Source organism: Aspergillus brunneoviolaceus (genome assembly GCF_003184695.1).
Source record: "Aspergillus brunneoviolaceus CBS 621.78 unplaced genomic scaffold BO95scaffold_11, whole genome shotgun sequence".
Lineage (NCBI taxonomy): Eukaryota > Fungi > Ascomycota > Eurotiomycetes > Eurotiales > Aspergillaceae > Aspergillus > Aspergillus brunneoviolaceus.
Genome location: NW_020290741.1, coordinates 497,108 through 521,115, shown reverse-complemented (window position 1 = coordinate 521,115; position 24,008 = coordinate 497,108). Strand labels below are relative to the sequence as shown.

The 24,008-nt window shown below is 50.8% G+C and overlaps 5 protein-coding genes across 5 annotated transcripts; 4 read left to right on the top strand and 1 right to left on the bottom strand.

Annotated features, from left to right (window-relative positions):
* Window positions 1-269: 269 nt before the first annotated feature.
* BO95DRAFT_439875 (glycogenin) lies at window positions 270-4,007 on the top strand. The gene is made up of 6 exons (XM_025585821.1): window positions 270-696; window positions 781-808; window positions 886-992; window positions 1,100-1,687; window positions 1,739-2,721; window positions 2,775-4,007. The coding sequence occupies exons 1-6, from the start codon at window positions 664-666 to the stop codon at window positions 3,604-3,606; spliced, it is 2,571 nt and encodes an 856-aa protein (XP_025445665.1). The 5' UTR covers window positions 270-663; the 3' UTR covers window positions 3,607-4,007.
* A 284-nt stretch (window positions 4,008-4,291) lies between these two features.
* Window positions 4,292-6,298, top strand: BO95DRAFT_28587 (GTP-binding protein RBG1). Its single transcript, XM_025581685.1, has 10 exons — window positions 4,292-4,461; window positions 4,535-4,555; window positions 4,631-4,673; window positions 4,735-4,812; window positions 4,887-4,923; window positions 5,008-5,078; window positions 5,169-5,506; window positions 5,562-5,918; window positions 5,983-6,103; window positions 6,172-6,298. Exons 1-10 carry the CDS (start codon window positions 4,441-4,443, stop codon window positions 6,189-6,191), a joined length of 1,107 nt encoding a protein of 368 aa, XP_025445664.1. The 5' UTR covers window positions 4,292-4,440; the 3' UTR covers window positions 6,192-6,298.
* A 2,975-nt stretch (window positions 6,299-9,273) lies between these two features.
* On the top strand, window positions 9,274-10,173 carry BO95DRAFT_28538 (uncharacterized protein). The gene is made up of 2 exons (XM_025581683.1): window positions 9,274-9,519; window positions 9,593-10,173. The coding sequence occupies exons 1-2, from the start codon at window positions 9,388-9,390 to the stop codon at window positions 9,962-9,964; spliced, it is 504 nt and encodes a 167-aa protein (XP_025445663.1). The 5' UTR covers window positions 9,274-9,387; the 3' UTR covers window positions 9,965-10,173.
* A 5,734-nt stretch (window positions 10,174-15,907) lies between these two features.
* BO95DRAFT_28438 (uncharacterized protein) lies at window positions 15,908-18,100 on the top strand. The gene is made up of 3 exons (XM_025581676.1): window positions 15,908-16,662; window positions 16,721-16,742; window positions 16,810-18,100. Exons 1-3 carry the CDS (start codon window positions 16,200-16,202, stop codon window positions 17,966-17,968), a joined length of 1,644 nt encoding a protein of 547 aa, XP_025445662.1. The 5' UTR covers window positions 15,908-16,199; the 3' UTR covers window positions 17,969-18,100.
* A 2,210-nt stretch (window positions 18,101-20,310) lies between these two features.
* BO95DRAFT_407222 (uncharacterized protein) lies at window positions 20,311-23,896 on the bottom strand (the record flags this gene model as incomplete). The annotated part of the gene is made up of 3 exons (XM_025584063.1): window positions 23,275-23,896; window positions 22,385-23,192; window positions 20,311-20,980 (listed from the first exon to the last, which is right to left on the bottom strand). The coding sequence occupies exons 1-3, from the start codon at window positions 23,795-23,797 to the stop codon at window positions 20,311-20,313; spliced, it is 2,001 nt and encodes a 666-aa protein (XP_025445661.1). The 5' UTR covers window positions 23,798-23,896.
* Between the last annotated feature and the right edge of the window lie 112 nt (window positions 23,897-24,008).

The window sequence follows — 24,008 nt, the reverse complement described above, 5'->3', positions numbered from 1 at the left end:
CACTTCCCACTTTCCCGCCCCGTCCGTCCGTCTTCTCCATCTCCAACTACGTACTCCGTACTCCGTACCTGTCTGTCTGTCTCTTCTGGTCTTTGCGCATCCTCAGCACGCCCAGTGCAGCTTGAATTGATCTCGATCGTTTCTACTTGATCCTACACTCGCTCAATTCCGCATTTCTCATTTCAGTTCGTGTCCTGTCATTCGATCCTATTCGACGGAGTATGGCGTGGTGGTAGAGCACCCGCACGGCATGCTAATTGGGGAAACCGCCTGAGTGTTCCAGTTCGAGGTTCGTCTATGCGGGCGGGCGGGGTTGGTTTGGTTCCTTTCGCTCCCTAACGTCAGTCAATCTTTCATTTGAGTGAGGGGGATCCTCGTTATCCTCCTTCTCCTCCTCCGCACCCGTACTACGGTACCGTACCTACCACTAACTAACTTAGATTAACTAAGTTGACTGACTTACTGACGACGACCCCCCCCCCCGGTCGCAGCACCTCGAAAGGTGCATCTCGTGCCCCAAGCTCCTTTTTCCGCTTCTTTGTCTTTTCTTCTTCCCTTCTTCTACCTTCGCTCTCGTTGTATTTGGTCGCTTTTTCTTATCGCTATACTTGTCCTCCTTGCTGGTCCATTCTACGGACTGCGCGGCGTTGACCACTAGCCGCAATGGCGCTCGCCGAAAGCGCTGTGTACTGCACGGTATGTTTGTTCCCTTACTACGGAGGTACTTCCCCCGTTCCATTTCCGTCACCCAATTTACTGATCGTCCGTTATGACTTCTAGCTCCTGTTGAGTGATCATTATCTTCCGGGTATTCTCATGGCGCCTTCTATTCTAACATACTGTTGGGGTCGTTCTCTCTGATTGTCCGATCTTCCTTTCCTATAGGTGCCGTGGTGCTTGCACATTCCCTGCGCGACAATGGGTCAAAGGCCAAGCTCGTTGCGCTCTACACTCCTGATAGCTTGCAGCCGGCCACCATCCAGGAACTTGAGGTATGCGTTTCGCACATATCAATTTCATTTCTTCTCTTTTTGAGCTTTTCATGCAAAGATCGTCCATAGCTCCGTCTGGAACGTTGCTGAAAGAGTCCTTGACCTAGATTGTGTACGACGAAATAATTCCTGTGAATCCGCTGACCAACCTGACCCCGGCAAATCTTTGGCTTATGGACCGACCGGATCTTATTGCCACTTTCACCAAGATCGAGTTATGGCGCCAAACACAGTTCAAGCGCATTGTTTACCTCGATTGCGACATTGTCGCGGTCAGAGCTCCCAATGAGCTTTTGGAGTTGGATATCGACTTCGCGGCCGCTCCAGATGTGGGCTGGCCTGATTGCTTCAACAGTGGGGTCATGGTGCTTCGTCCCAACTTGCAGGACTACTTTGCGCTGAGAGCGCTTGCGGAGCGAGGCATCAGTTTCGATGGCGCCGATCAAGGGTTGCTGAACATGCACTTTCGTGATTGGCATCGGCTGAGCTTCACGTATAATTGCACTCCCAGCGCCAACTACCAGTACATTCCGGCCTACAACCACTTCCAAAGTACTATCAGCATGATTCATTTCATTGGCGCTCAGAAGCCGTGGAATATGGGCCGACAGGTGCAACCCGTGGAGTCCCCGTACAACAAATTGCTCGGACGTTGGTGGGCTGTGTATGATAGTCACTACCGTCCGGTTGTGAGCGTGAGTATCTCAGTTTCGTGCTCAAGGTCCTGACAGCTAATGCTGGTACAGATACCTGTTGATGTAACGGGGAAAAGGTTTCTTACGGCGCAGACTCAATTGGGAGGCTCGACGGGAGAGAGGGCGGCGCTGACACATGGCCAACGTTATTCATATGCTCAAGATCTTGCAACTACGGTTGCGCATGCCAATGCGCCGCACTCGCAGAGATCACACCCAGGACAAGACACAGAGCCTTTCTCGGAGCCCCAACAAGCAGTGCCAACTGAGAATACTGGCTCGGTTTCTCATTATGCATCCTATGGCACTTCTGAGAGCTCGGATACACATGTCCCTCAGCAGAAGTCTATCGAGTCAGCGGGAGCTGGAACCTCTCAGGGAAGTACATCGCCGGGTCCAGAGCAACACACAGCTGGACAGCACGAGGAGCCACATTATGACGAACCGCATCATGATCTAGGTCGACACGACACGGTTTATCAAGACATGCCTTACTCGGGTGGATCCTATCATGAGTCAGGATACCACGGTGCGCATGGTGTAGCAGAGGAAGAAGCACATCACGGGGACAGAACCCACGGGGGTGAGCACCAAGAGAAAACACCCCACTCTCAGACACATCGTTGGGAGGCGCAGCATGAGCACACCCACCACGAGACAGGACACCATGGGGCAGGTCACCACGGGGAAAGTCACCACGGGGAAAGTCACCACGGGGTAGAGCACCAAGAGAGACATGTACACGTCCCCCCTCCTTTTCGGAGTGCGGTTCCGCAATACGTCCGTGGAGAAGAGCATGTAGCGGCATATATCCACCCGCACTCTAATCAGACCACCTTTGCTGTACAAACTGAACCAGCTTTCCAGAGACAAGAAGGCAGTGTACGAGAGGCCTTGCCAAAGCCGTGGCAAGAACAAGCCCACCATTACCAGCAACCAGCAGAACCTCTTCCTGATCCGCAACATGGTCCACCGTCACCCAAGCCAGAAGCACAAACCTTTGAGCCTCCGAAAGCCGAATGGGATGCATCAAGGTACGTCTGTTTGACGAGCACCACTGTTTAAAACTGTTACTAACATACTTTAGGGAACCCCCACCACTGAACACCAAGCCAGAGGGCTTTGCTTTGGAGACGAAAACATATACCATGTCAGAGGACCGGCAACTTTTCCAACCGCCCCCGTCCTATCCGGAAGCGCCCAAGAACATGTATTATGAAGTGCCTAGCAAGAAACCTGAGCCAGAAAAGCTTGCGCAACTGTTCCCGTGGGAAAACAATGCTCCCAGACCGACCCGTGTATTTCCCGAAGACGACCAAACCTCGATAAGTACTATCCCGCGGTCTCTGCTGGAATCGACAGAAGGGGAGCCTGGCCCATCGTCACAAACGCGAGACACGACTTGGACATGGACCTCTGAAGAGCCGGCTGAATCATGGGAACATTATACTCGTTCCAATGCTTGGGACGAGGTCCCAGAAATTCAGCGCTATATATCTTCTCTGCAGCAGACTCGCAAAGGTCGGGTTCAGGTTCTCACGGGAGGCTCTTCAAGCACGGAAGCAAGGGATGTGCGGATTACGGACTTCCCCAGCGAGCAAGAACGGCCCAGCCTGCCCGTCACCCCAGCGCCCATCCGTCGGCGACCTGGCGAACTCTCCCCCTCTGATAACGACCTACTACCCTCAGCAGAAGGCGTGCCAAGCCAGGAGGACTGGGTGGGTATTACGGTCGATGCCTTTCTACAACTCCTTCGAGTGACGTACTTATATTGGAAATTTACAGAACCCTTCAGCCGGCCTCGAAGAGCTTCGAATACGTCGGTCCGAAGTCTTGGATCATTCAGATTTACTTTTCGAACGGATATTGAGCAGCAGATCGACTACTTCAGATCAAGTGCCTCCAAGCGAACGAACTAATGATTGATTGATTATTCTTTCCTAAGCATCGTTCTAGCAATGTTGATGATAGTTTAGCCTCTTCTTATCCTCGCAGACTTGCGCTACATTCTGCTCTTTTTCTATTACTTCATCACTCCATTTCGCAGTATGCATATTGTTCCTTCGCGATCATCATTGTTAAGCATTGGCATCTGTACAGTACCCCACGTCAAATTATGCATGTGCATTGATAGCAGTGTAAGTTCTTAAGCAGGTGCAAAGTCTCAGACTGTCATATGCCTTTGCATGAGGAGTTGGTTTTGTGCTTATCGTTATGTGGCATTGATCAGCGTCAATCTGTACTTCCATATTAATGATCGGTCTGACTGCGTCTGAGTTCAAATTAGTGAGCTATGTTTCTACAAAACAATTTGTTCCCCATCTGTCACTCCCAGTAGTAATCTCGAGAATGTGATGATGTTCGATATGCTAGAACGAAAGTAGAACAACATCAAGCAACAGGTAGTGACCTCAGTAGTCGATTCGAACTAGGGTTGATGCCTTCTGATGCCTGAGGCGGGAACCCCTCCATGTGACGTCCCAACGGACGAATGAAGTGGCGGGCACAATTTCAAAGATTGTATCTCCACCACCGTCGGACTCTTTGCGACTGACGTACCAACCAACCTCTTCACCAAGATTTTTGCTTCATTTTCTCGTCGACCACCCCACTGCCGATTAGCGGTCGATTTGCGCCAGGCGTTTACCGGGTACTTCCACCAAAAGCATAGACTTTGTTCCTTTTCATTCTACACTTTTTTTATTTTCTATTGTGCCGCATACGAGGGGTGAAACTCGTAACCAACCGCCAAAATGTCGACCACCGTGGAAAAGGTAGGATCTCGCTTCCTGAACGACAACCGTCTAGCTCCCAGTGCATTCTGCTAACGCTTGGTACTCGGTTTAGATCAAACAAATCGAAGATGAGGTTCGCGCCCCCTCTGCCCTCGCTTGACGACAGCGCTGCGCCAGGATGTGCACACTGACCGGTTTCCCCTTCCAGATGGCCAAGACGCAGAAGAACAAGGCTACGGCCTTTCACTTGGGTAGGATGCGATGATGTTTCCCGGAGCCAACTCGGGACGGGCGCTGACGAGAACCGTGCAGGTCAATTGAAGGCTAAGCTTGCGAAGCTGAAGCGAGAGCTGTTGACTCCGACCGGAGGAGGTGGTGGCGGCGGTGGTGGTAAGTAGTAGTCGTGGTGTTTCCCATGTCTTCCCGTGGAGAGAAGCGCTTGACACTGACACGATGATTTACAGCCGGCTTCGATGTTGCCCGTACCGGTGTCGCTAGTGTGTACGTCCTATCTATCCATTGAATCGAAAGAAGTACTTGTGGTTGGAATGACGAATGACTTATGCTGACATGGTTCGGGGGTAGTGGCTTCATTGGTTTCCCCTCCGTCGGAAAGAGTACCCTGATGAGCAGACTGACGGGGCAGCACTCGGAAGGTTGGTTTTTTTTTGTCCCTACATAACGGTAGCGAGGGTCGCGCTGGGCCGAGGCACATAATCGCTGACAATGACGACTTTGTGATATAGCTGCCGCTTACGAATTCACGACTTTGACGACTGTGCCCGGACAGGTCATGTACAACGGTGCGAAGATTCAGATTCTCGATCTCCCTGGTATTATTCAGGGTGCCAAGGATGGCAAGGGTCGTGGTCGTCAGGTCATTGCCGTGGCCAAGACCTGCCACCTGATCTTCATCGTGCTGGACGTTAACAAGCCGCTGCACGACAAGAAGATCATCGAGAACGAACTGGAAGGGTTTGGCATCAGAATCAATAAGCAACCCCCAAACATTGTTTTCAAGAAGAAGGACAAGGGTGGTATTGCCATCACGAGCACGGTTCCCTTGACGCATATCGATAACGACGTAAGTCTCCTTCTTTTTTGGGGGGGCATACAGTGTAGTCGCTGATGCAGCGCAGGAAATCAAAGCCGTCATGAGCGAGTACAAGATCTCCTCCGCGGACATTTCTATCAGATGCGATGCGACCATCGATGATCTCATTGATGTGCTGGAAGCCAAGAGTCGCGCCTACATTCCGGTGGTGTATGCTCTGAACAAGATCGATGCGATCACGATCCAGGAGCTGGACCTTCTGTACCGGATTCCCAACGCCTGCCCCATTAGCTCTGAACACGGATGGAACGTTGACGAGCTGCTGGAGATGATGTGGGAGAAACTCAACCTGCGCCGGGTCTACACCAAGCCCAAGGGCAAGACGCCGGATTACACGGCCCCCGTCGTTCTAAGAGCCAACGCCTGCACGGTCGAGGACTTCGTAAGGATTCTCCACATGATTAACACTTTCTGAAGGGGTCTGGACGTTCTAACGCGCAAACCAGTGTAATGCTATTCACCGTACGATCAAGGACCAGTTCAAGCACGCTATCGTCTATGGCCGCTCCGTCAAGCACCAACCGCAGCGTGTCGGTCTGTCACACGAGTTGGGAGATGAAGATATCGGTCCGTGCTTCTCCTTTTTACCCGTCATATTGGGATCTCCAAAGCTAACTTTAGTGGTTCTAATACAGTGTCCATCGTCAAGCGCTAATCGAGTCCGAACGCCATGTCAACCCTCCTGGAAGAGGATCCGCCCCTTAAGCGGAGCAGCGCAGTGGCGAATCGTGCACTCGAGCATGATCAACACAAATCGACTGTGGATTAAGGGGGAGAGGGGGGAAGGGGGAGAGCTTTGTGTTTCTCCGCTAAGTATAAAGCGCCCTCAAGAAAGAGCCCGGCCCTTGTGACAGATGATTTCCGTGAGATGGACCATAGGAATTGTGATTGGGGGAGGAGGAAGGAGACGGATTTGCGCACGGGCAGCATTGGAGAAGTCTGCCAAACGCCGCCCTGGGGAAAATCAACTCTCTACTCGTCAGGGACCTTCGCCCGGACCATGAGTCAGGATGAAGTTTTTTTTTTCTTTCCCCTTCGCCGCCCCTGATGATAGAGTGTTTTTGATACGCAATCCCGGTTTAGGAAGACGAATGTCTGAGTGATTTGATCGCTTGGTCAAAGGACGGACTGGACAGAGATGAGAATCTAAGACTGGACATAAGCTGGAATTTCTTTTAGGATTTTACTTATTTCTTGGGGATTAGCAAATACTTTAGGACCTGTCGATATATATCTACTATTTTTTTACTCTCTTCGTTCTTCCTATCCAAAACGTGCACTCGGGAGCTTAGTACGAGACTCTGATTGATTAGACTTCACATTTTTCCTCTTGTGCTTTTCGTGAGGATTCTGGTGATCATGTTGTGATGGTGGCGGGCATTGATTCTAGACCCCCGATCCTGAGGACTATTCCCAGCCTGTAGATACCAACTACTTAGTCCTGTAGTGTAGTTACATCCAGTATTTCGGCCCGGATGGACCGCTTTGACAGTGGTGAGCGAGGAGAAATGACGTTCCTAAAATTAAACCTCGAGGCCAAGTTTTGTTTTTTTCTCTTTAGTCTGTATTCGGAAATGAGGATATTCATACTACTAATAATGATATAATCAAAAAAAGCAAAGCCCCAAAAAAAGGAGGTATTAGTTCTATCAACTACCTATTAACTAGGTAGCTACTAGCTACACTAGCTACAACTAGCTCGGCTAGTGAATATGACGCACGTCCGTCCGCCTACTATACCTTAGATCGTACCTACTCTCCCTCTTTTCGCCAATGGTGTTTAATTGTTTTAATTTGGTACTTCTCCGTTGTGGGAATGACTAGATAGATGGATTGCTTTGATCTTTTACCTTATTCATCGTGAGGCGTGAGGGCAAGTGACTACGCTTTTGATTTCCCTTTTCTTTCTTTGGGCGTTGATTGGGTCTGAGACTCCATTTTTCGAGACTGAACGAGGCCAGGACGTGAGGACCGGGGAGGAGCCTGGAGCTGAGGATCGGACCGTCGACGTAATGCGTAAATATGGTGATCGACTTCCGTTCCCCCCCCCCCCCAAAAAAAGCACGGATCCTATAGCTAATGAGGCTATGTATCATTCAATATGTCTAAATATGTCCAAGTGGGGATCGGAACCTGTCTATATAGTCGTGAATCAGGGGAAGGGGAGGTAGGGTACCTGGGGGTGGTATCTAGTATCTTCGGATGCATACTTTCGCGTCTTATACATCTTGTGCCTGGCAGATAAGGAAGGCATTGGAGGGGTTGGGGGTCGGAAAAGTGTGTTTATCTTGCAGATTTCTACGATGTACTATCTTCTATGTACTGTATTGTAGGGAGGGGAAAGAAAGTTAAGCATTCTGTCTGCTCTTATGCTTTGGATTGGAGGTGGAGGTGGAGGTTGAAGGGGGGGGGGAGGTCTATTCCGCTGCTCATGCTCCGTGCATCCCTCCCTCCTGATCTAGGATGATAAGCCCCAGAATCCAATTCAAAAGTTTATACATGTAAATGGATCGCTACGTTCGACCCCAACGATCACTTGGTGGTCGAGTTTGTATACCATTTTTCAAGCCGGGGAGGTACAGTAAGGTAGTACTGTAGTCAGGGAGTAGAGTAGGTGGGTTTGTTTCTCTTTCCTCCTTGATTTGTGTTGCAATTCGATTGTCAATTTTGGTTTTTCTTTCGCGTCTTGCAGCCGGGCCCGAAAAAAACCCACAGTGAAAAATAGACAATCACTTAAATGATCAATCAATGGGCTTGAGACTGCGTTAAGAGTAACTACCAGGTGGTCTAGGAAGATGGGGGGGGGGGGGCTAGTCAGTTGGTGGATAGGGTAGGTTAGGTTAGATGCTGGACTGGGATCTGATATGGTAAAGAAAATCAAGTTGGTAAGGTATTTACCGGAGTCTAGTACTGTTCTGTAAAGCTCGTGACAACATTTGAATCTGGTTTCGGGCTTTGGGATGATGGTGAGGGAGAATCATGGGTTGGCCTTGTAAGGTCGGTGCCATTGGACCCGTCGATGTATAACTGTCATGAGATTATGCTAGTAGATTAGAGGTTGCGTTCGGGTAAATGCGATGGTGGATGGGCATTGTAGTACAAACGCTCTGGGACTTGGGCTTGGATTTTATGTTGTAGTGGTAGTTGTATCTGCGGTGTTGGTTGTGGTGTGGTTACTTTATGGTTGATCTCTGTTTAATTCTTTTGGGTGAAGTTGTAGGTGAGATGAGCTTCAACCTCCCTTGATACCATATGCTACCCACCTACCTACTACTGCTACCACTGGTTATACTACCCTCACAGCACCACTTGTGCGGTTCTCTGTGTCTCCCTCTCTGCTGGGCGCAGCCAAAGCAATGATGCAAGATATAGATCGAGTTCTAGAAATGTGGCTGCGCGCGCTTTTGCCCCCTCCATGTGTCCTGTCTTCGATCTACTCAAGTGCATTTGGACAGATCACAAGAGTACTCCGTACCTTTGGAAACAAAGGGTGCTATGCACGATGGTGGGAACCCGAAGGACAGGGAAGGGTTTACAATCCTGGGGAACCAGGATATACTATCGAGAAAGAAGCGGTCTGCGGGAGTGCGCCAGGAAAAGACGATGTCCTCGATATTATTAGTTCCCGGGAATTCCAAGTCCGGAGTACATGTCGCCATCGGATAGCTTGGTGTTTCTTCTCTCTGTGGTACTTCGCAGTCATCTTCCATGTGCTCCATGCGAGCTCTTGGGAAGTGGGGTGGCTGTTGTGGCGAGATCGCTTGCCCTTCGCTATGAAGAGTAGTAAATGACTTCGTGCTCCGCCGTAGGTAAGCTGTATTTATCCAATTAATTACTAGGGAGAGCAAAGCATGGCAAAGCATGGCAAAGCATGGTGGAGAACCCATGCTCTCTCTCTCTCTCTCTCTCTCTCTTTCTCTTCCCCTCCCCTCTTCTTCAGACACGTTCTGCACCCAAATGGTCTCATGTGGCCTGCAACTGAGGTGAGATTTCGCTGGTCAGCTGACCGATCAAGCACCGACAAACGTTGACTTCCCATCCCCCGGGCTGGTGGAGGCTGCATTGGATTGCATATCCTTTTATCTGTTTCCCCTCCTCTATCTCTCATCCGATTTGTCACCGATAGCCTCCTCTGCAGTTGGTCAAGCTTACAGAGTACTGTACAAACAGTACATACTTTCCAAGTCTTGCAACAAACAGCTTCTTGCTGACTTCCCCATCGTCGATTCGTTCCAATCTCTTCCCTTTCATTTTTATCCTGGGTACCGCGGATGTCGCCGATGTCGTCCAGACCGAATACCGCCACACAAACCGCCATGGCTTGGGGCTGGCCGACCTCTCACCCTTTCCCTGCAAGGGCGAAACAAAGGAACTGCTCTGCGGTCGAATTTACAAACCGACAAGTTGAGAAATGCTCGGATTGCTTGAATCCGACACAAAAAGAAAGAGCCTGGAGGGTGATGACGACCCCACGATGCGCGAATACGGGCTCGAGATTTTAGCTCTTGCATTGCCCTTGCCAGTTTGGGAAGAGAAGAGAGGAGGGGTGGTTTTCTTACTGAGTCAAATCTGGGCAACATCGGCTGCAGTAATCTTGTTGGACTGGAACTAGTTCAATGCACCCTTCCTCGAAATCTCGCAAATCTCCACCCTTGGCCCTCAGATCTCCTCCCTCAACTCACCGCTGCGGCGGCGGCGACGGCGGCGGCGGAGTTGACTGTCTGATGTCATCATCTTTTTATCCCGCGACTTCGGATTACTTCCGTTTCAAGTTCCAACGGGCTTGAATCGCCTCCCTTGAACGAACCCATCGCGCGCATCTTCAGTTGGGACGTGGGTGGCTGCTTATAACGCCGGGGAGGTTGGGCGGACAGATTCGGGCAATGGAAGCGGAAAAAAAATACTCATACAACAGTACTTGATTCTATCTACCTCCCAACCTGGCCAGACGAGCAAAGAACAATGCAAGCCGTCGCAGTGAGACTTCGCTTCTGCAAAGTACCTGGCACACGTTACATATGCGATTAAGAACACGGCAGAAGCCTCCCGGCATCTGCAATGGATTTCCGTACCTGACAGATGTCGACTGCTCTGGCCTTGTAGAACGGTAAGGCTATCATGGCGCCCTCCAACGATCTCATTTGGTGCCTGACGTCGCACCACTTTTCCCAACCTTGTCCATGCAGAGACCTGAGTCTCAGCAGATCCCATCGAGCCAATCAAAGGTCGGCCTGGGATATCAATTAGCGCCCTTCTTTTCCCTTTTCTGCCTTTTTTCGCCTCCCTTTGCCTACTTCTCTCTTTCTCCGAGCTCGCTGGCTGTCCTGCCTATCCAGGCCCCTTTTCTTGACTCTCCTTCCCCGGTTGCGCCGAATTTTAGCCACTCGGGAATGGTCTATCATAAGCCGAATGGACTGTGAGATGGAATGACGTATGGTCGCATTGCTTGCTTGATACGCGCGTGCGCAGTCTAGAGTGGTGCCTTTTCTTTTTCTGCCTCAATTAATTATTACCTCCCGCCAATGGACCAGAATTACCACGGTAATTTCTTGCCGATGGGACGGAGTTAGGGGAGTAAGCACTCGAGCACTCAGTAACCTGGAAGCCAATCAGGTGACCAACATCGGGTACCACCAACTGGAACAATAAGATCGGTTCCATGGACCTGCTGAAGCCATCGATTCCTTTTCCTAGGTACTATGTATGTGGGGAAGAATGGGAACTGAGTCAATTGACAAGGTACGTACGAGCTTATACGGGATTTGTTTCATTTGAGATCAGTCATACAGAAACATGTATTACATACAATCGCTTGGTAGTTCATCATAATGATCCCTCAGTTGACAGCAGCCCTCGTGGTCTCATCGGAACAAGCGGGGCGGACTCACCCAGCAAGCAGCTCAGAGTCACGTTTTCCCGCCTTTTCTCCTGCTCCGTCCCCTGTCTTTCTCCAACTGCCTAGAGAGGCTAGAGAGGCTGGAGAGGCTGGAGAGATTAGGTACCAAGGATGCAGCACGGAGGACTCTGCGCCTCCCCACTGGTACCGATTCGGTCCTATTGCAAGCCCCGGTAAGGCTGCTCTTGCATGAAAGACATGTCGGATGCCGTGGAGACCATCTAGGGTATACAGAGGGAGTGAGGGAGGGTTGTACGGCTAGGTAGAATTTTTTTCTCGTGTGTACGCTGCAGAGGAGACCTGCCAATTCGATGGGAATGGACTCGATAGATTCGGGGAAATTGGGGGATTGTTACTATTACATGTGTATTATCTCGAAGAACTCGAGAAAATCTCGAGTGGTGGGTAGGCTTGAGTGATCTCCTGCCTCCATTAGTGGCGGGTTGATGATAGGTACTAAATGAACCCAGAGCCTAGAGGTTCTCATGCTCGCCATGATTTGCAGTGACCAGAACACTAAACCGGAACTAGGAGGAATTACTATCCATCGGGATACCCTCGAATCATTCATACCCGATCGCTATCTTCACGTTCAACCACCCACCCTCCCAAAGGAAAGAAGAACCTTGTCAGTGGTGCCAATATGACAGCTCCAGTTGTTCATGACTAATACAATATTACTCAGTAGTAACTTAGCAACTTGTGATTCTTCATCATCGCGATGACCTCGGCTGGCTAGTTTGTTCTCCTCCTGAATTCGTTTCAACCTCGCCGTGATTAAATCAAATCAGTCATCCAGCCAATCAATCAATCGATCGAGATTGGATTAATCCCTCGTTTTGTATTGAACGATGAACATGGATACCTTACTTATGGATGTTGCTTAGGTTGCCGGGCCGGGGTGGACCACTGCGGGTACCAGGAGTGGACCGTGGGGGGAGGGGGGAGGTCAGAGCTCCCTTCTTTTCCTCTTTCTAACTTTCCTGTCTCTTCTCCCTCTCTTCTCTTTCCTTGTCGACCTCATGTGCTGACGGATCTTTACCCAGTCAAGGGAAGGAACCGATTCAAGCCTGCTTCAAAGCCTGGGTGGCCGAACCATGCCGTCTGTGCTCATCGTGATAGGATGACGACCCTTGTCTAGTCTACGCATCCCGTAGATGAAATGAAATCGACCTACGACGTATCATTCGTCCGCCGTATCTCCTGACGGTTTTCGCGTGACAAAGTACGGTGCAGATCGCCCTTTCTGCTACTCTGACTGAAGTCCTGATTCAGGTTGGACCTTTCCGAGCTGCCGTACAGATTCCATGGTTGAAGGATGAGATGGGTCGTCGGCTCAGTCATCGTTTCAATAACGAGCTCGTTTGTACGGAGCACTGTACACGAGCTAGTACCGGAGAGCCCACACTCAATACCGGCACGTCCCAGGTAATCCTACCTGCCTCCACCGTAGAGGGGCCTCCTCCTCTAAGAAGCTCGGAACCGAAGGCGAACTGACGATGCTCTCCCTACCGCTTCCCCCGTCCATTGGTCTCGTTCTCCCCGGGCTTTTTCTCAGGGCAAGCAATGCCCTTCTCCCGAGGATCCGTGCTCTCTGACTAGGGGACTTGCTTCTCGGCCCCCTCCTCCTCATCTACTTACCCCTGGCCCACTTCTTCACTCTGAATCTTACCTTAGCTTTTGGTCAGCATTGAGCAGCAACATAGCCACTGCGGGAAAAGTCCAACACTATTTTTGGGGGGGGGGGATGAGATACCCACGTAGACGGCCAAGCGGGGAAGGGAGGAAAATGCCGTTGAGAGGCCGTCGCTTAATGATTGACGATAGTGAGAGACCATCGAGTATGGTTCCGCGCCGTCTCCCAGGCCCGCAAAGACTTCTTCCTGTATGTCATGCGGGCAATTAGGTTCAGCGGTTCTCGATCCGCTCCCCGTCCGTCGATGGGAACCATGGTTGATCAAGAACTCTTTACGAGAGGGGGGCATCTACCATGATTTGCGTCCCGAGGCAGATCCCCTCTGTGCCATTGATGGATTCTCATTCACGCTGTTCATCCACTGGAGCCACTTGAACCCACCGTAACTTATCTTATGGCGCGGTGTGCGGGAGATCATATCTCCCATCTTTGGTATCCTCGGCTGAGGGGTTGAATGGAAAAGCAACACCCTCCGGCCAACGGGAGGCATTGTACGAAAGCAGGGCTCAACGCAACATCTTATAGTAGTGCGGGCAGAGAATAAGTGCGACCAGAGTAGGATGGAAGCGGGAAGGAGGATTGTTCATGGACGAATTGATCGACTTTTATCTTTCATCGAGTTTTAACTGGATCCAAAGACACCCGATTTGGGAGCCATATGGTCTGGGAGTCTGGCTCCACCTGGAATCGGAGGAGGGGGTGTCATGCCTTTTACTTAGTGCAGGCTCCGCCTGGACCGGACTGGAAGTGGGAAAGGGGGGTGAGTGAGTATTATCCCTACCTAAAATAGTATGACGGCAGACCGACAAACGGTGGTTCGGATACCTGGATCCTTCCTTTAGTGTAACATGTCATGCTGCGTAAGTTACTCCACGATGGAGAAGGACATCCAGCCGGAGAAGCATGCTAGATCAAGCTCAAGCGAGGCCTGAATGCAACCTCTTCTCAGCCGGACATCAAAGGCAATGGGAAGGGAACTTCAGGGACGGGGAGGGGAAGGATGGGGGGGGGGGGGGGGGGGGGGGGGGGTGGGGGGGGGGGGGGGAGGGTTGGAGGGCTTGTGGGTGCAAAAGCAACCTGAAAAGACCAGGAATGGCTGGAACCGGTCGAGAGGAGAGAAGCTGGGATTGACTCTGTACTGTACTTACGGTAAGTGAGCATAAGCAACTGTCTTTGAGAACTGAAGATTACGGAGATTACCTGACACGAGGTGGTACGGAAGCGATACCTCTAGCGGTATTTGGACCCGAGAGTCGATCCCTGTCCCTCCAATCTAGATCTCCTCCAATCAGAGCACGGACTCCCCACTACTTCTCTTTCGCATTGGATTCATTTTCAGTACTGGCGTCGAGCTGACCAGCCAATTGAGAAAAGCAATGCAGCATGTCTTCTTCTTCTTTTTTTTTTTTTTTGTTTTTTCCTTCTTGTCGCTTCCCGGGCCTGCTGGAGCCATCAATCGGATCGGGGTATACGGAGTACATAAGGTATCTTAGGTTTCATGCGTCCTCGTGTCTGGCTGGCTGCAACCCGTGGAAGCAAAAGAAGAAGGCGAAGAAGGACACCATATGGGTGGTAATAGAAGGGGCAAAAGAACTGCCAGACTGGTCTGGGCAGGCCAGATATGAATCGGCCATGGCTCCAAAGCGAGCTTTCCTCCGAGGTTCCAGACTCGCGTGTTGTTGCTCAAGCTGCCTGACTATCTGTCAATCAAAATCTGCCGTACTTAGTTCTATACAGACGACCGCTATAGAGCGCAAACAGACATGGATGGAAATGGCAGCGTCGATGAGGAATTAGATGGATAGATGGATGATACTGGTAGTTAGATGGATGGATGGACGGAAGGAACTATGCAGGTCTGGTCTTCTGGTCTGGAATAAATAAAGTGCAGAAGAGAAGAGGAACAAATTAGATCAATAATACTACTGCTCACTTATAATAATAATCAACCCAATAAATAGAAATAAAATTAAACGGAATAAATAAAAAGAGAGTAATAATTAGAAAGAAAAAAAAAAGGAATAGAAAAAGAAAAAGAAAACCTAAAAGTCCTCCCGAACGGAGACTGGACCGTTGATGAATTTACGACTTGCCCATTGACGACGCCTCTTTCCATTTGTCTTTTCCTTCTTGGTCTTCTACTGAACCAACCAACTTACTTACAGACTGTAACTTACTTACTGCAATCACTTACTCACTTCCATTCTACCTGCCGTATCTACTTACTCACTGACTGACTTACTCCTCCTCATTTTCCTTCTGTTTCTTCCTCTTCTTCTTCTTCTTCTTCTCCTCCTCCTCTCCGCCAATTGATTGGGATGTACAACAAGCTAAGACTGTGAGCTTCTCCGGTCGTTTCCCTGATCGTCCCTGCGGTGCCTGTGCCCTGGCCCGACCCTTTTTCTTTTCTTGTCCCTCACATTTAAAAACCTCCATGCTTTCTTTACCCACCCGCTGCGCACGCTTGACCCGCTTTCTCGCTTGAAGGCGACTGACTCCTCTACTACAGGAATCAATTTCCTTCCGTCCTGGTCTATCCAATCCATATGAAGTTGTATGGTGCAGACGTCCTCTTTTCTCGCCCCTCCCCCCTTCCCGGGCCAGCTAACTCTTGGTCATCTTCTCGGGGTAGTCTATCCTATCAGACGCCAATTGTCTAGGGAGCGCAGATCTGGTGGCTCTAGAAAGTTGATACATGCCCGCTCTTCAGCTTCCGTAAGCGCAGCTCACTCGTTCCTCCAGTTCGAGTCTGAATATGCATCACTTTCTCCCCTTGTCTCGGCCCTAGACCGTCTCTTTGACTGGCTTCCCACCCATCATTGCTTTTTCTCTCAGAGCTATTGATCAGATCTCATTCCCCGGTTTTTTGGATTCTTAAAATCCCTTCCGGGTTGTCTGATAGACAAATATCTTTGTTAAGCACTTGTCTCAGTGCCACCTCCACCACTTCTTCCACTCCACCTTCTCTCCCTCCCCCCTCCCCCCTCCCCTGATATACTTCTCACTCTGTCTCTCTTTGTCTCTCTGCCTCTTCCCTTTCAAATTTGTCCTTGTCCTACCTTGCCTTCAGTATGGATACGGAAAGCACACATCCGCAGGACAATGAGTTTGCGCAATCACCCTGGGTGGATATGGGCGGTTTCAGTCCATCCGAGCAATCGCCCACCCTGGACTATCAGGGATTCGGATACGGTGTCTTACCTCTTGATTCTTCCTATGGAGTCTCAATTCCACCACCTTATGCATCAATGCCATTGACCATGACTTCCAACACATGGCCCAGCATGCTCACCACCCAAGGGCCTTTCCCGGATGCTGCAATGCCTGCAATGCCTCTACCGCCGCCGCCTCCACCACCACCATTGCAGCAACCTCAGCAAACGCCCGCCATCACCTCTGTTACACTTGTCCCGCCACCGCGCAAGTCCTCAACCAGCGGCTCCACCCCACGGCGGACCCTCACCGATGAGGACCGTCGACGAATGTGTCTCTATCACGAGGAGAACAAGACCGCCAAGCAGACTGACATTGGAGGTAAAGTCTTCACGCCTTCTCTTGATACGAACTCCCCCTCTAATCAATCCTGCTGCAGCACTCTTTGGTGTCGAAAGAAGGTAAAGTCTTCTGTTACTTCCGCTATGCTCGAGGCGGTCAAGCTTTCTCTAACACGTTTGGTTGAAGTACTGTATCGAAAGTTCTCCGCCAGAAGGAGAAATATCTCAACCCTGATGATGGCACCCGATCCCCCATCAAGAGGACCAAAGGGAGAGTACCAGACATCGAGAAAGCCCTGTCCAACTGGGCGAGAAATTATCAGAAAAAGTACCCTATTAACGACGAGATGATTCGGGAAAAGGCTCTTTTCTTTGCTAGCACCTGCGGTAGTCCCGATGGCAAAGAAAAGGTGCTGAGCACCAGCTGGCTTGAGAAATTCAAACGCAAATACGATCTCATGGGGGCAAAGTCTCGAAAAGGCTCTTTTAGTGCCAAAAGTGACTCGGAAAGCCCGACCTGTTTGAGCATCAATTCGGCGTTGGCTTCTGCTATCCACTCTCCGACCGTCCTCTCCCCTACATCGACCACCGGATTCCTCAGCCCGTCACCTCTGTCCCCAATGCAGAGCAATGAAAATATCAGAGCGGAGTTTGCCCACAGTCTGGCCGAGATCACTGGCGATTTCCAGCATGCGCACAGCTACAGTACCACTTCCTTAGACACGTCCTCGACGTTCTCCGCTGGCATCACGAGCCCAACATCTACTCTGGTTACCGACAGCCCTTTCACACCTACGAGCCAGTCCCTCACTTCGCCGGTGGATGGCAACTGCAACCGACCCCGCAGCCAGACCTTCCCATTGGGCTCAGCTGACCCCAACCTGATCTCTCCGGAAGAAAACGAGCAATTGACAAAGGCCGCTCTACGACAGTCTATCTTGATGCAAGAAGCTACTTCTCTGGAGGAACAGCAAGATCAGAAAACTCTGCCGGGATTGGACACATCGGTGGGCACGATCAAACGAAATCGCAGCAATCCAGAGATCAAGCCCAAAACCACATATCCGCCGCTCTTCTCAAAATCTACTAACGCTTCTCCCGTCAGTTCCCCGGGATCACCCAGTCAGGATGAAGCCAGAAAGGCTCTGGAGTTGGTCATGAGCTATCTGAAGCAACAGCCGGCGGGTCTCGTGGCAGAAGATTATCTTACCATTGGGAAATTGATGGAAAAGCTCGAGCTCACCAAGCCACCGCAAGGCACCCTCCCAGGTGGTCTCACCCGGATTGATGAGCATGACGATGTGCCTACTCTGAACAAGAAACGAAGTATTCACAGTATGGGTTAAGCGGTACCCATCGAGACCGACAGATTCGCTAGAGATGCCACTACTCAGCCTAATGTATCATCATTCAAAGTCGCAGCCCCGAATTTCGAAAGCGAAGATATACGACCTGCGGCATTGATAGTACATATTGTTTCTGTTTGCTTTCTCGTTCGCGTTTTGATTTTCTTTTGGGGTTCATTGCAGTCTCTTTTCCTCGGCACCTTTGATATCACTTTCCTTCTTTGCTCATCGGGTGGCTTTCTGGTTCTAATCATTGCATATCACATGCTACGTTTGGACGGTTTTTACTATTTTCTTTTCCTTGTTTCCTTTATGTCTCCTTTTCTCACTATAATCACACTGGGGGTGGGGATGGGACAGACAAAAAATTACTACGTGGGATACACCAGAAGAGGGCAACCTCAATCATCATATGGGCTCATACATACTGGAAAGGCAACTGAGGGGAAATATGGGGTCATGAGGGAGTTATGACCTGCGGTGTTTGGTCGAGCATACTCGAATTTGTTGTGTCAGTGTAATATCTATCCGTCTACTGGGTTTGCTTTATATTTGGATGTTGTTCTTTTACTCGAGCCAGAAGAGTCAAAGTCAGAATCAGCATCGCTTACGCAGGGATTTTTTCTTTTCAACTTTCGGTCATACGCTTTCTGTGCGTGTGTGTGCGCATACCAGACCCTAGATATCCGTCTCAATCCAAGGCCCCAGTCACGTTGAGAATGGCAAACATGGAACGGAGCCCCAAGAGGAGGAAGGGGAGCAATCACAATATCTTTCCGTACAGGGAAAATCCCATTGGCTCGATTCCGGCCTACAACAGACCAATATTCGTTTTCCACTCTCAACTTTGTTGTGATGATAGCGCGCAGGGCTCACCGCATCCATCGGGAGGTGATTTCAACTTGATGTCATTTGTTGTTGGGGGTGATGGTTCTGGTACCGTAGTGTCTCTAAGCGCCGTGTCCCTTGGAAAGAACACCCGTAGTGGCGTCCCTCGCAACCTTGAACCTTGAATAGAAACCCTGGTTCGGTTCCTGTGGGGCAGGATGTGTACGATGTGTGGGTTGCTCTAGTTACTAGTTAATAGTGGTTCCGCCACTAAGTTACGGGCACCGCCTAGTCTAGCACTTTACCACGATGTATGCCCGGGCCGTGGCACCAAGTTTCCACCTCCTAGGTACTAACCAACCTACCTCCGGTACCCAACCGGGGAAAACTTCACTTACCGCCGCGTACCTACTGTACAGACACTAACTTACCGCAGCCCAGCCCAGCCCAGCCCAGCCCAGCCTCAGGCTTCAATATCTGCCTGAGATGCCTGCCTGACTGCCCACCTCCAGTGTGTGCCTGACATTTCTCTGGACAAGGATGCTCCTATGTCTGTCTGTCTGTAGGTATGTATGGTAACTTACCCTCCTCGCCTGACTGACGTAAGTAACCCTGTCTTCGCCCAAATCGCTTTGTGTCTTGTGCTCCTGACCCCCAAGCCCTGCTTGATCCAAACATCATGCATCCATCCTCTTGACTGACCCCCAACATCTAACGCGGATTCGATGCTTCCTGTCCGTCTCTCTGCCTGACTGCTCCTCTCCAAGATGCAAGATACGATTGCATGTTACTCGTGGACTCAAGCCGCCGTCACACACCCAATCAGATGCATATGGTGCAATAGGAGATGACTGACTTAGCTACTAGGTACAGTACAGTAAGTTGCCGGGGGTTCTTCCGAACCGCGTTCGGACAGAGACGGGTACTGTACCTTTTGTTCGGTGGTTGTTGGGCTCTTGTTGTTCGCATTCGACGAGGGGTGATAGGCCTCGAAGCCTCGAAGCCTAGACCCCAGCCAGGCGAGGCGAGGCGAGGCGAGATGAGGCGAGACTTGGATCCCCGAGGGAGTCTTGGAACATTGAACTACCGGTAGACGTAGATTATACGGGACGGGGAACATAAGGGAGGCCATCTGTGGTCAGACTATGGCGTGGGCGAGGCGAGTCTCGAGCTTGGGCGATGCTCTGTGCACGAGTCCGGACGGGCAGGGGCACAAAGGTACGGCGTGCCTCTTCCTGCCTAGACTGTGCATATCTACGGTACAGTATCTCAAGAAGACTGGTGCCAGCATAAATGAAGGAACGGCAGGAATGACAAAGCCACTCTAGTGTGAGGTTAGAACGAACAGACCTCCCCTTCCCACTCGAACCTCATGAAACTCCCAAATATCATTATCATTAGTTAGCTCGCCGCGAAAGTTAATGTAGACTAAGAAACAAAGATCTTCAATGCAGCGTCGCGTGCGTGTAGTACGCCTCGTCTACCGATACTCTATAAGGAAAAGGTCAGTGAACTTAATTCGGGACGTCTAGCGACAGCCCCCTGTCCTCCATCAACTCAGCAATACTACGCTCGGATAGCTCTGGAAGAAGGCTGGTGAGAATGGCCTCCATGATAGAGTAGATCAGGTGTTTGTTGCAGTAGTCGTCGGAAAAGAGGTCGAGAATCTCCTCAATACATGCGAGAAGATATACCTCTTCCGCGTCGTCGATTGGTGCAGGTGACGGTGATGGCGATAACGAGGATGATGGCGAAGTTTGTTTGTTCGACGGCAAGTCATCCACTTGACCATGAGTTGACAGAATAACGGCCGGGGCGGCGAAGAATTGCCGAACGATTGGGCGAGGCACCCGAGACAGGATGCTGGCCGCGCAGCGTCGCTTTACAGATGCGAAATCAGGCGTAGAGGGACGCGGGTCCGGCGATAAGGGCGCTGTCGATGAAAGACCAGTCGTTGAGACGCTACTGCAAGCGTCACTTGCGCCAGCGCTTTCGCTAACAGGGTCTTTGGTGATGGCGATAGGAGGCGTGGGAGGTTGCACAGACAGCTGCGGCGCCGATACCGCCGTGGTCGCCGCCGCTGGACGAGCGTTCAGTGGGAAAAGCGCCGCTCTGGTCGCCAGAAGCAGGTTTGGTAATAAAGCGGGGGTGAGAACATAATCCTGGATGGTCTCGTGAAGGAACCTAGTAAAGGTAAATGTAAGATAACAGCTAGGAGCAGGGATGAAGGGAGTCAGAAAGAGCATCAGAGGCGATCTGACTTCTAAAGCCGGTAATGGAGGGCCTCGATATTGTGGAGAAGCGGTTGACCCCGACAGACCGAAAATGTCAAATGATAGAGGGATCTGCCTGGCCAGAGGCACGGCGGAAGAGCATGGACCACCGATTGGTGCGATTGAGATACCACCAGTGATCCTGAATATGATGGCAGGTTGGAAAAAGAGCAAGGTGGATATTTGTTCCCCGGACAAGAAAGGTAAGGCAGCTCATACGTTGGAGAACACGACATCTCCCCTTAGCCTCTCCCGTAACGTGTCCATATGCGCCATAAGACACAGCTGGGATACAGACTCGGATATTCGAGCGCGAGCGATTTTGATGATTGGTCGAAAAATATGGGAACAGGGTAGCAATTTGCCCTGTCCCTGCAAATGCCCCCGAAATAAGCAGCCAGTCAATTGATGAGTGGAAGCATGATCTTCACAAATGATTTGCGGTGGTCACTTAGTGTTTATTTGTGACCTAAAGGCTAGGAAGCGTCATTTGCCTGTGCAAGGGTCACTTTAGCCTCTCCCCCCAGCTAGCCTTTCGAAAGGATGTGCAGATGGTTCAGACCCATTTCCGAATTTCTTTGTTCCTCGTTGTAGCATTGTTTGACAGCCAGGCTGTGCGTGGAAGAGGACGGGACGGAAGGCCCGGTCCCGTCCCTCACCAGTCATGAAAAGGCTGGTGCACTTGACATAGAATGGTTGACAGGAGGTCGCAGACTACTCAAGATCGACCTGACTCGGCATGTCCGACATTCAGTCAGAGTAGGAATGGCATGACTTGAGTAGGAAGTGGCCGAGACAGGGCCCGGTAGCGATTTGTCAAATTAATTGATTGAGTGATTGACCGACTGATTGATTGATTGATGAAGAAGTGTGAAGAAGAGACGGGACCACCGGCTCGTAATGACGATTACGCGGGTGGTATATTAACCGTAAGCGCCGGTCACGGTCTGTAATAACAAGAGCACCCTTGCACGAGCGAATCAGAGCCAGATTAAGGCAAATGCAGAAGTCGGGCTGTGCATCCACCAGCAGATCAAGTGATCATTGCAGCATGCGAGCAATGCGCATCCCATATGCATCATCGACGGCCCACCGGTTCCTGCTCCGTCATCCTAATCTCCAGGTGATAACCACCAACAGTGCTGCACGACTTGTCCACACCAGTGTAGATCATAGTTCGGGAATCGAACCGCACCGCTTCTCCACAGGTCAAGAACAGCTACCATCTCCATTTGTCGGCGTCGAGAGACTATTGGAGTGCTTGGCGGAGGAGGGGCAGAGGGGTGCGAGAACTCAAAATAAACACGCAACTCACCTATTGAGAACACTATCGGTGTCACCTAATCTACCTGGACCCGCCAGGATCAAGTGCTGAACCAGCGCGAGACATCCCCCAAGCCATGGCATCCGCCGAGGTACATCCAGCAGTTGAGCGAGCATGCCGTAAAGTCGATACTTGAGCACAGGTCGCTTCCTCGAGCTCGTGCACATGCCATTTGTCTCACTTGCTTTGCTGATTGGTGAAGCGGAAGTCCGAGAGGAAGGCGCCGGATTCGTCGATGAAACACGAAACAAACCTACTATAATGAAGTGCAAGGCCACATAGACGGTATATCCAAATTGCAGAGTCTGCCACGCCCAGTGCGGGATTCGTACTGGGGTCGGTGGGTGTGACGAGCCTTTCAGCAGCTCCTCTCGCGACGAGATTAAGCCGTACTCGTGTAATTGGGAGCGCTGACGGAACTGAGCTGTGGTTGCATCCTCCTTGCGACTGTCGCGTCCAGCATTGTCTACCAGTTTTGTGATACTCTCCAGTATGAAACACCCGTCACTCATTTTCCCGGCCACTCCATTGCCCAGAATAAGATCTGCCATGATATCGCATAACAAGGTCCGTAGACAGACGTTCTCAAGATCTTCCGTTGGGAGAAGAATCGCAAGCGCTCCTTGTACCAGCAATTGCCTGTATATGGATTCGGCTTCTTGTTGTCTTGTCATGCTCTGGGCATCTGACGGGCTCGGAACTGGTGAAAGACCTGGGTGAGGATTCAAGGAATGATATATCTCGCGAAGTGATGGCGATAGTTCGCACAAGTTCGACTGCTGCTTGGCTAGCCTGTACGCTGCATCAGGCCATCGATCGAATCAGCCCTGAACCGCCAATATACAAAATCAATCAAGGTAGCAAAATGCAACCACACTTACAACTGATATGCGTCTCTACCAGTGCTGGAACCTCATCGAGTACTAGCTGTGCGATGTCGGTTTCGCGCACCCTCTGCTCGAGCGCCCGGGTGCAGTGCGCAATAACCTGTATGAGTTCGTTGATGAAGACCTGATCCGCCGTGACTTTTGAGTACCAAGAAAGAACAAACTCCTTAACCACTATGGCAATTAAGGCGTAGAGTTGAAGATCGAGTTCGTTTGAGCTTGTCAAAGGGGGTAGCAAGTCTTCTAAAGGTGGAGGCGTGGAAGCACCGCCATGGTTACCCGGCTGCGGACACAGAACGCGTCGGATCAGAGCAATAGTTGCCTTTTCGCTTGTGGAACTAAGCGTCTCATCACGACTAGGTCCCTTAGATGGTTGAGGGCGATTAGGTCTGGGTGATGATGGCTGCGACAATAGCGAGGAAGCTGACAAGGCTGTCGACTTGGAGCTAGAGATTGTCGGACTAGCCTTAAGTTGCGACAGCGGATGGAGACCCGGGCGGAGAGGGTCGGTGGTCATTTCATCGCCAGTGAAGAAGCAATGCCGGATCGCTGAAATTCAATATTTTATTGTAAGATTCTGAGGGACAAGACTCCATCGGCTAATGCCAGCGCGTGATGGAGAATGAAGTTGATGAAGCAACTGCGACAGCCGGAGGGGAATGACCTACCTATGCCGCCGCTATTTCCTAATATAGAAGGTAGGGCTTAGGGCTTTTGGTTCCCGCGAT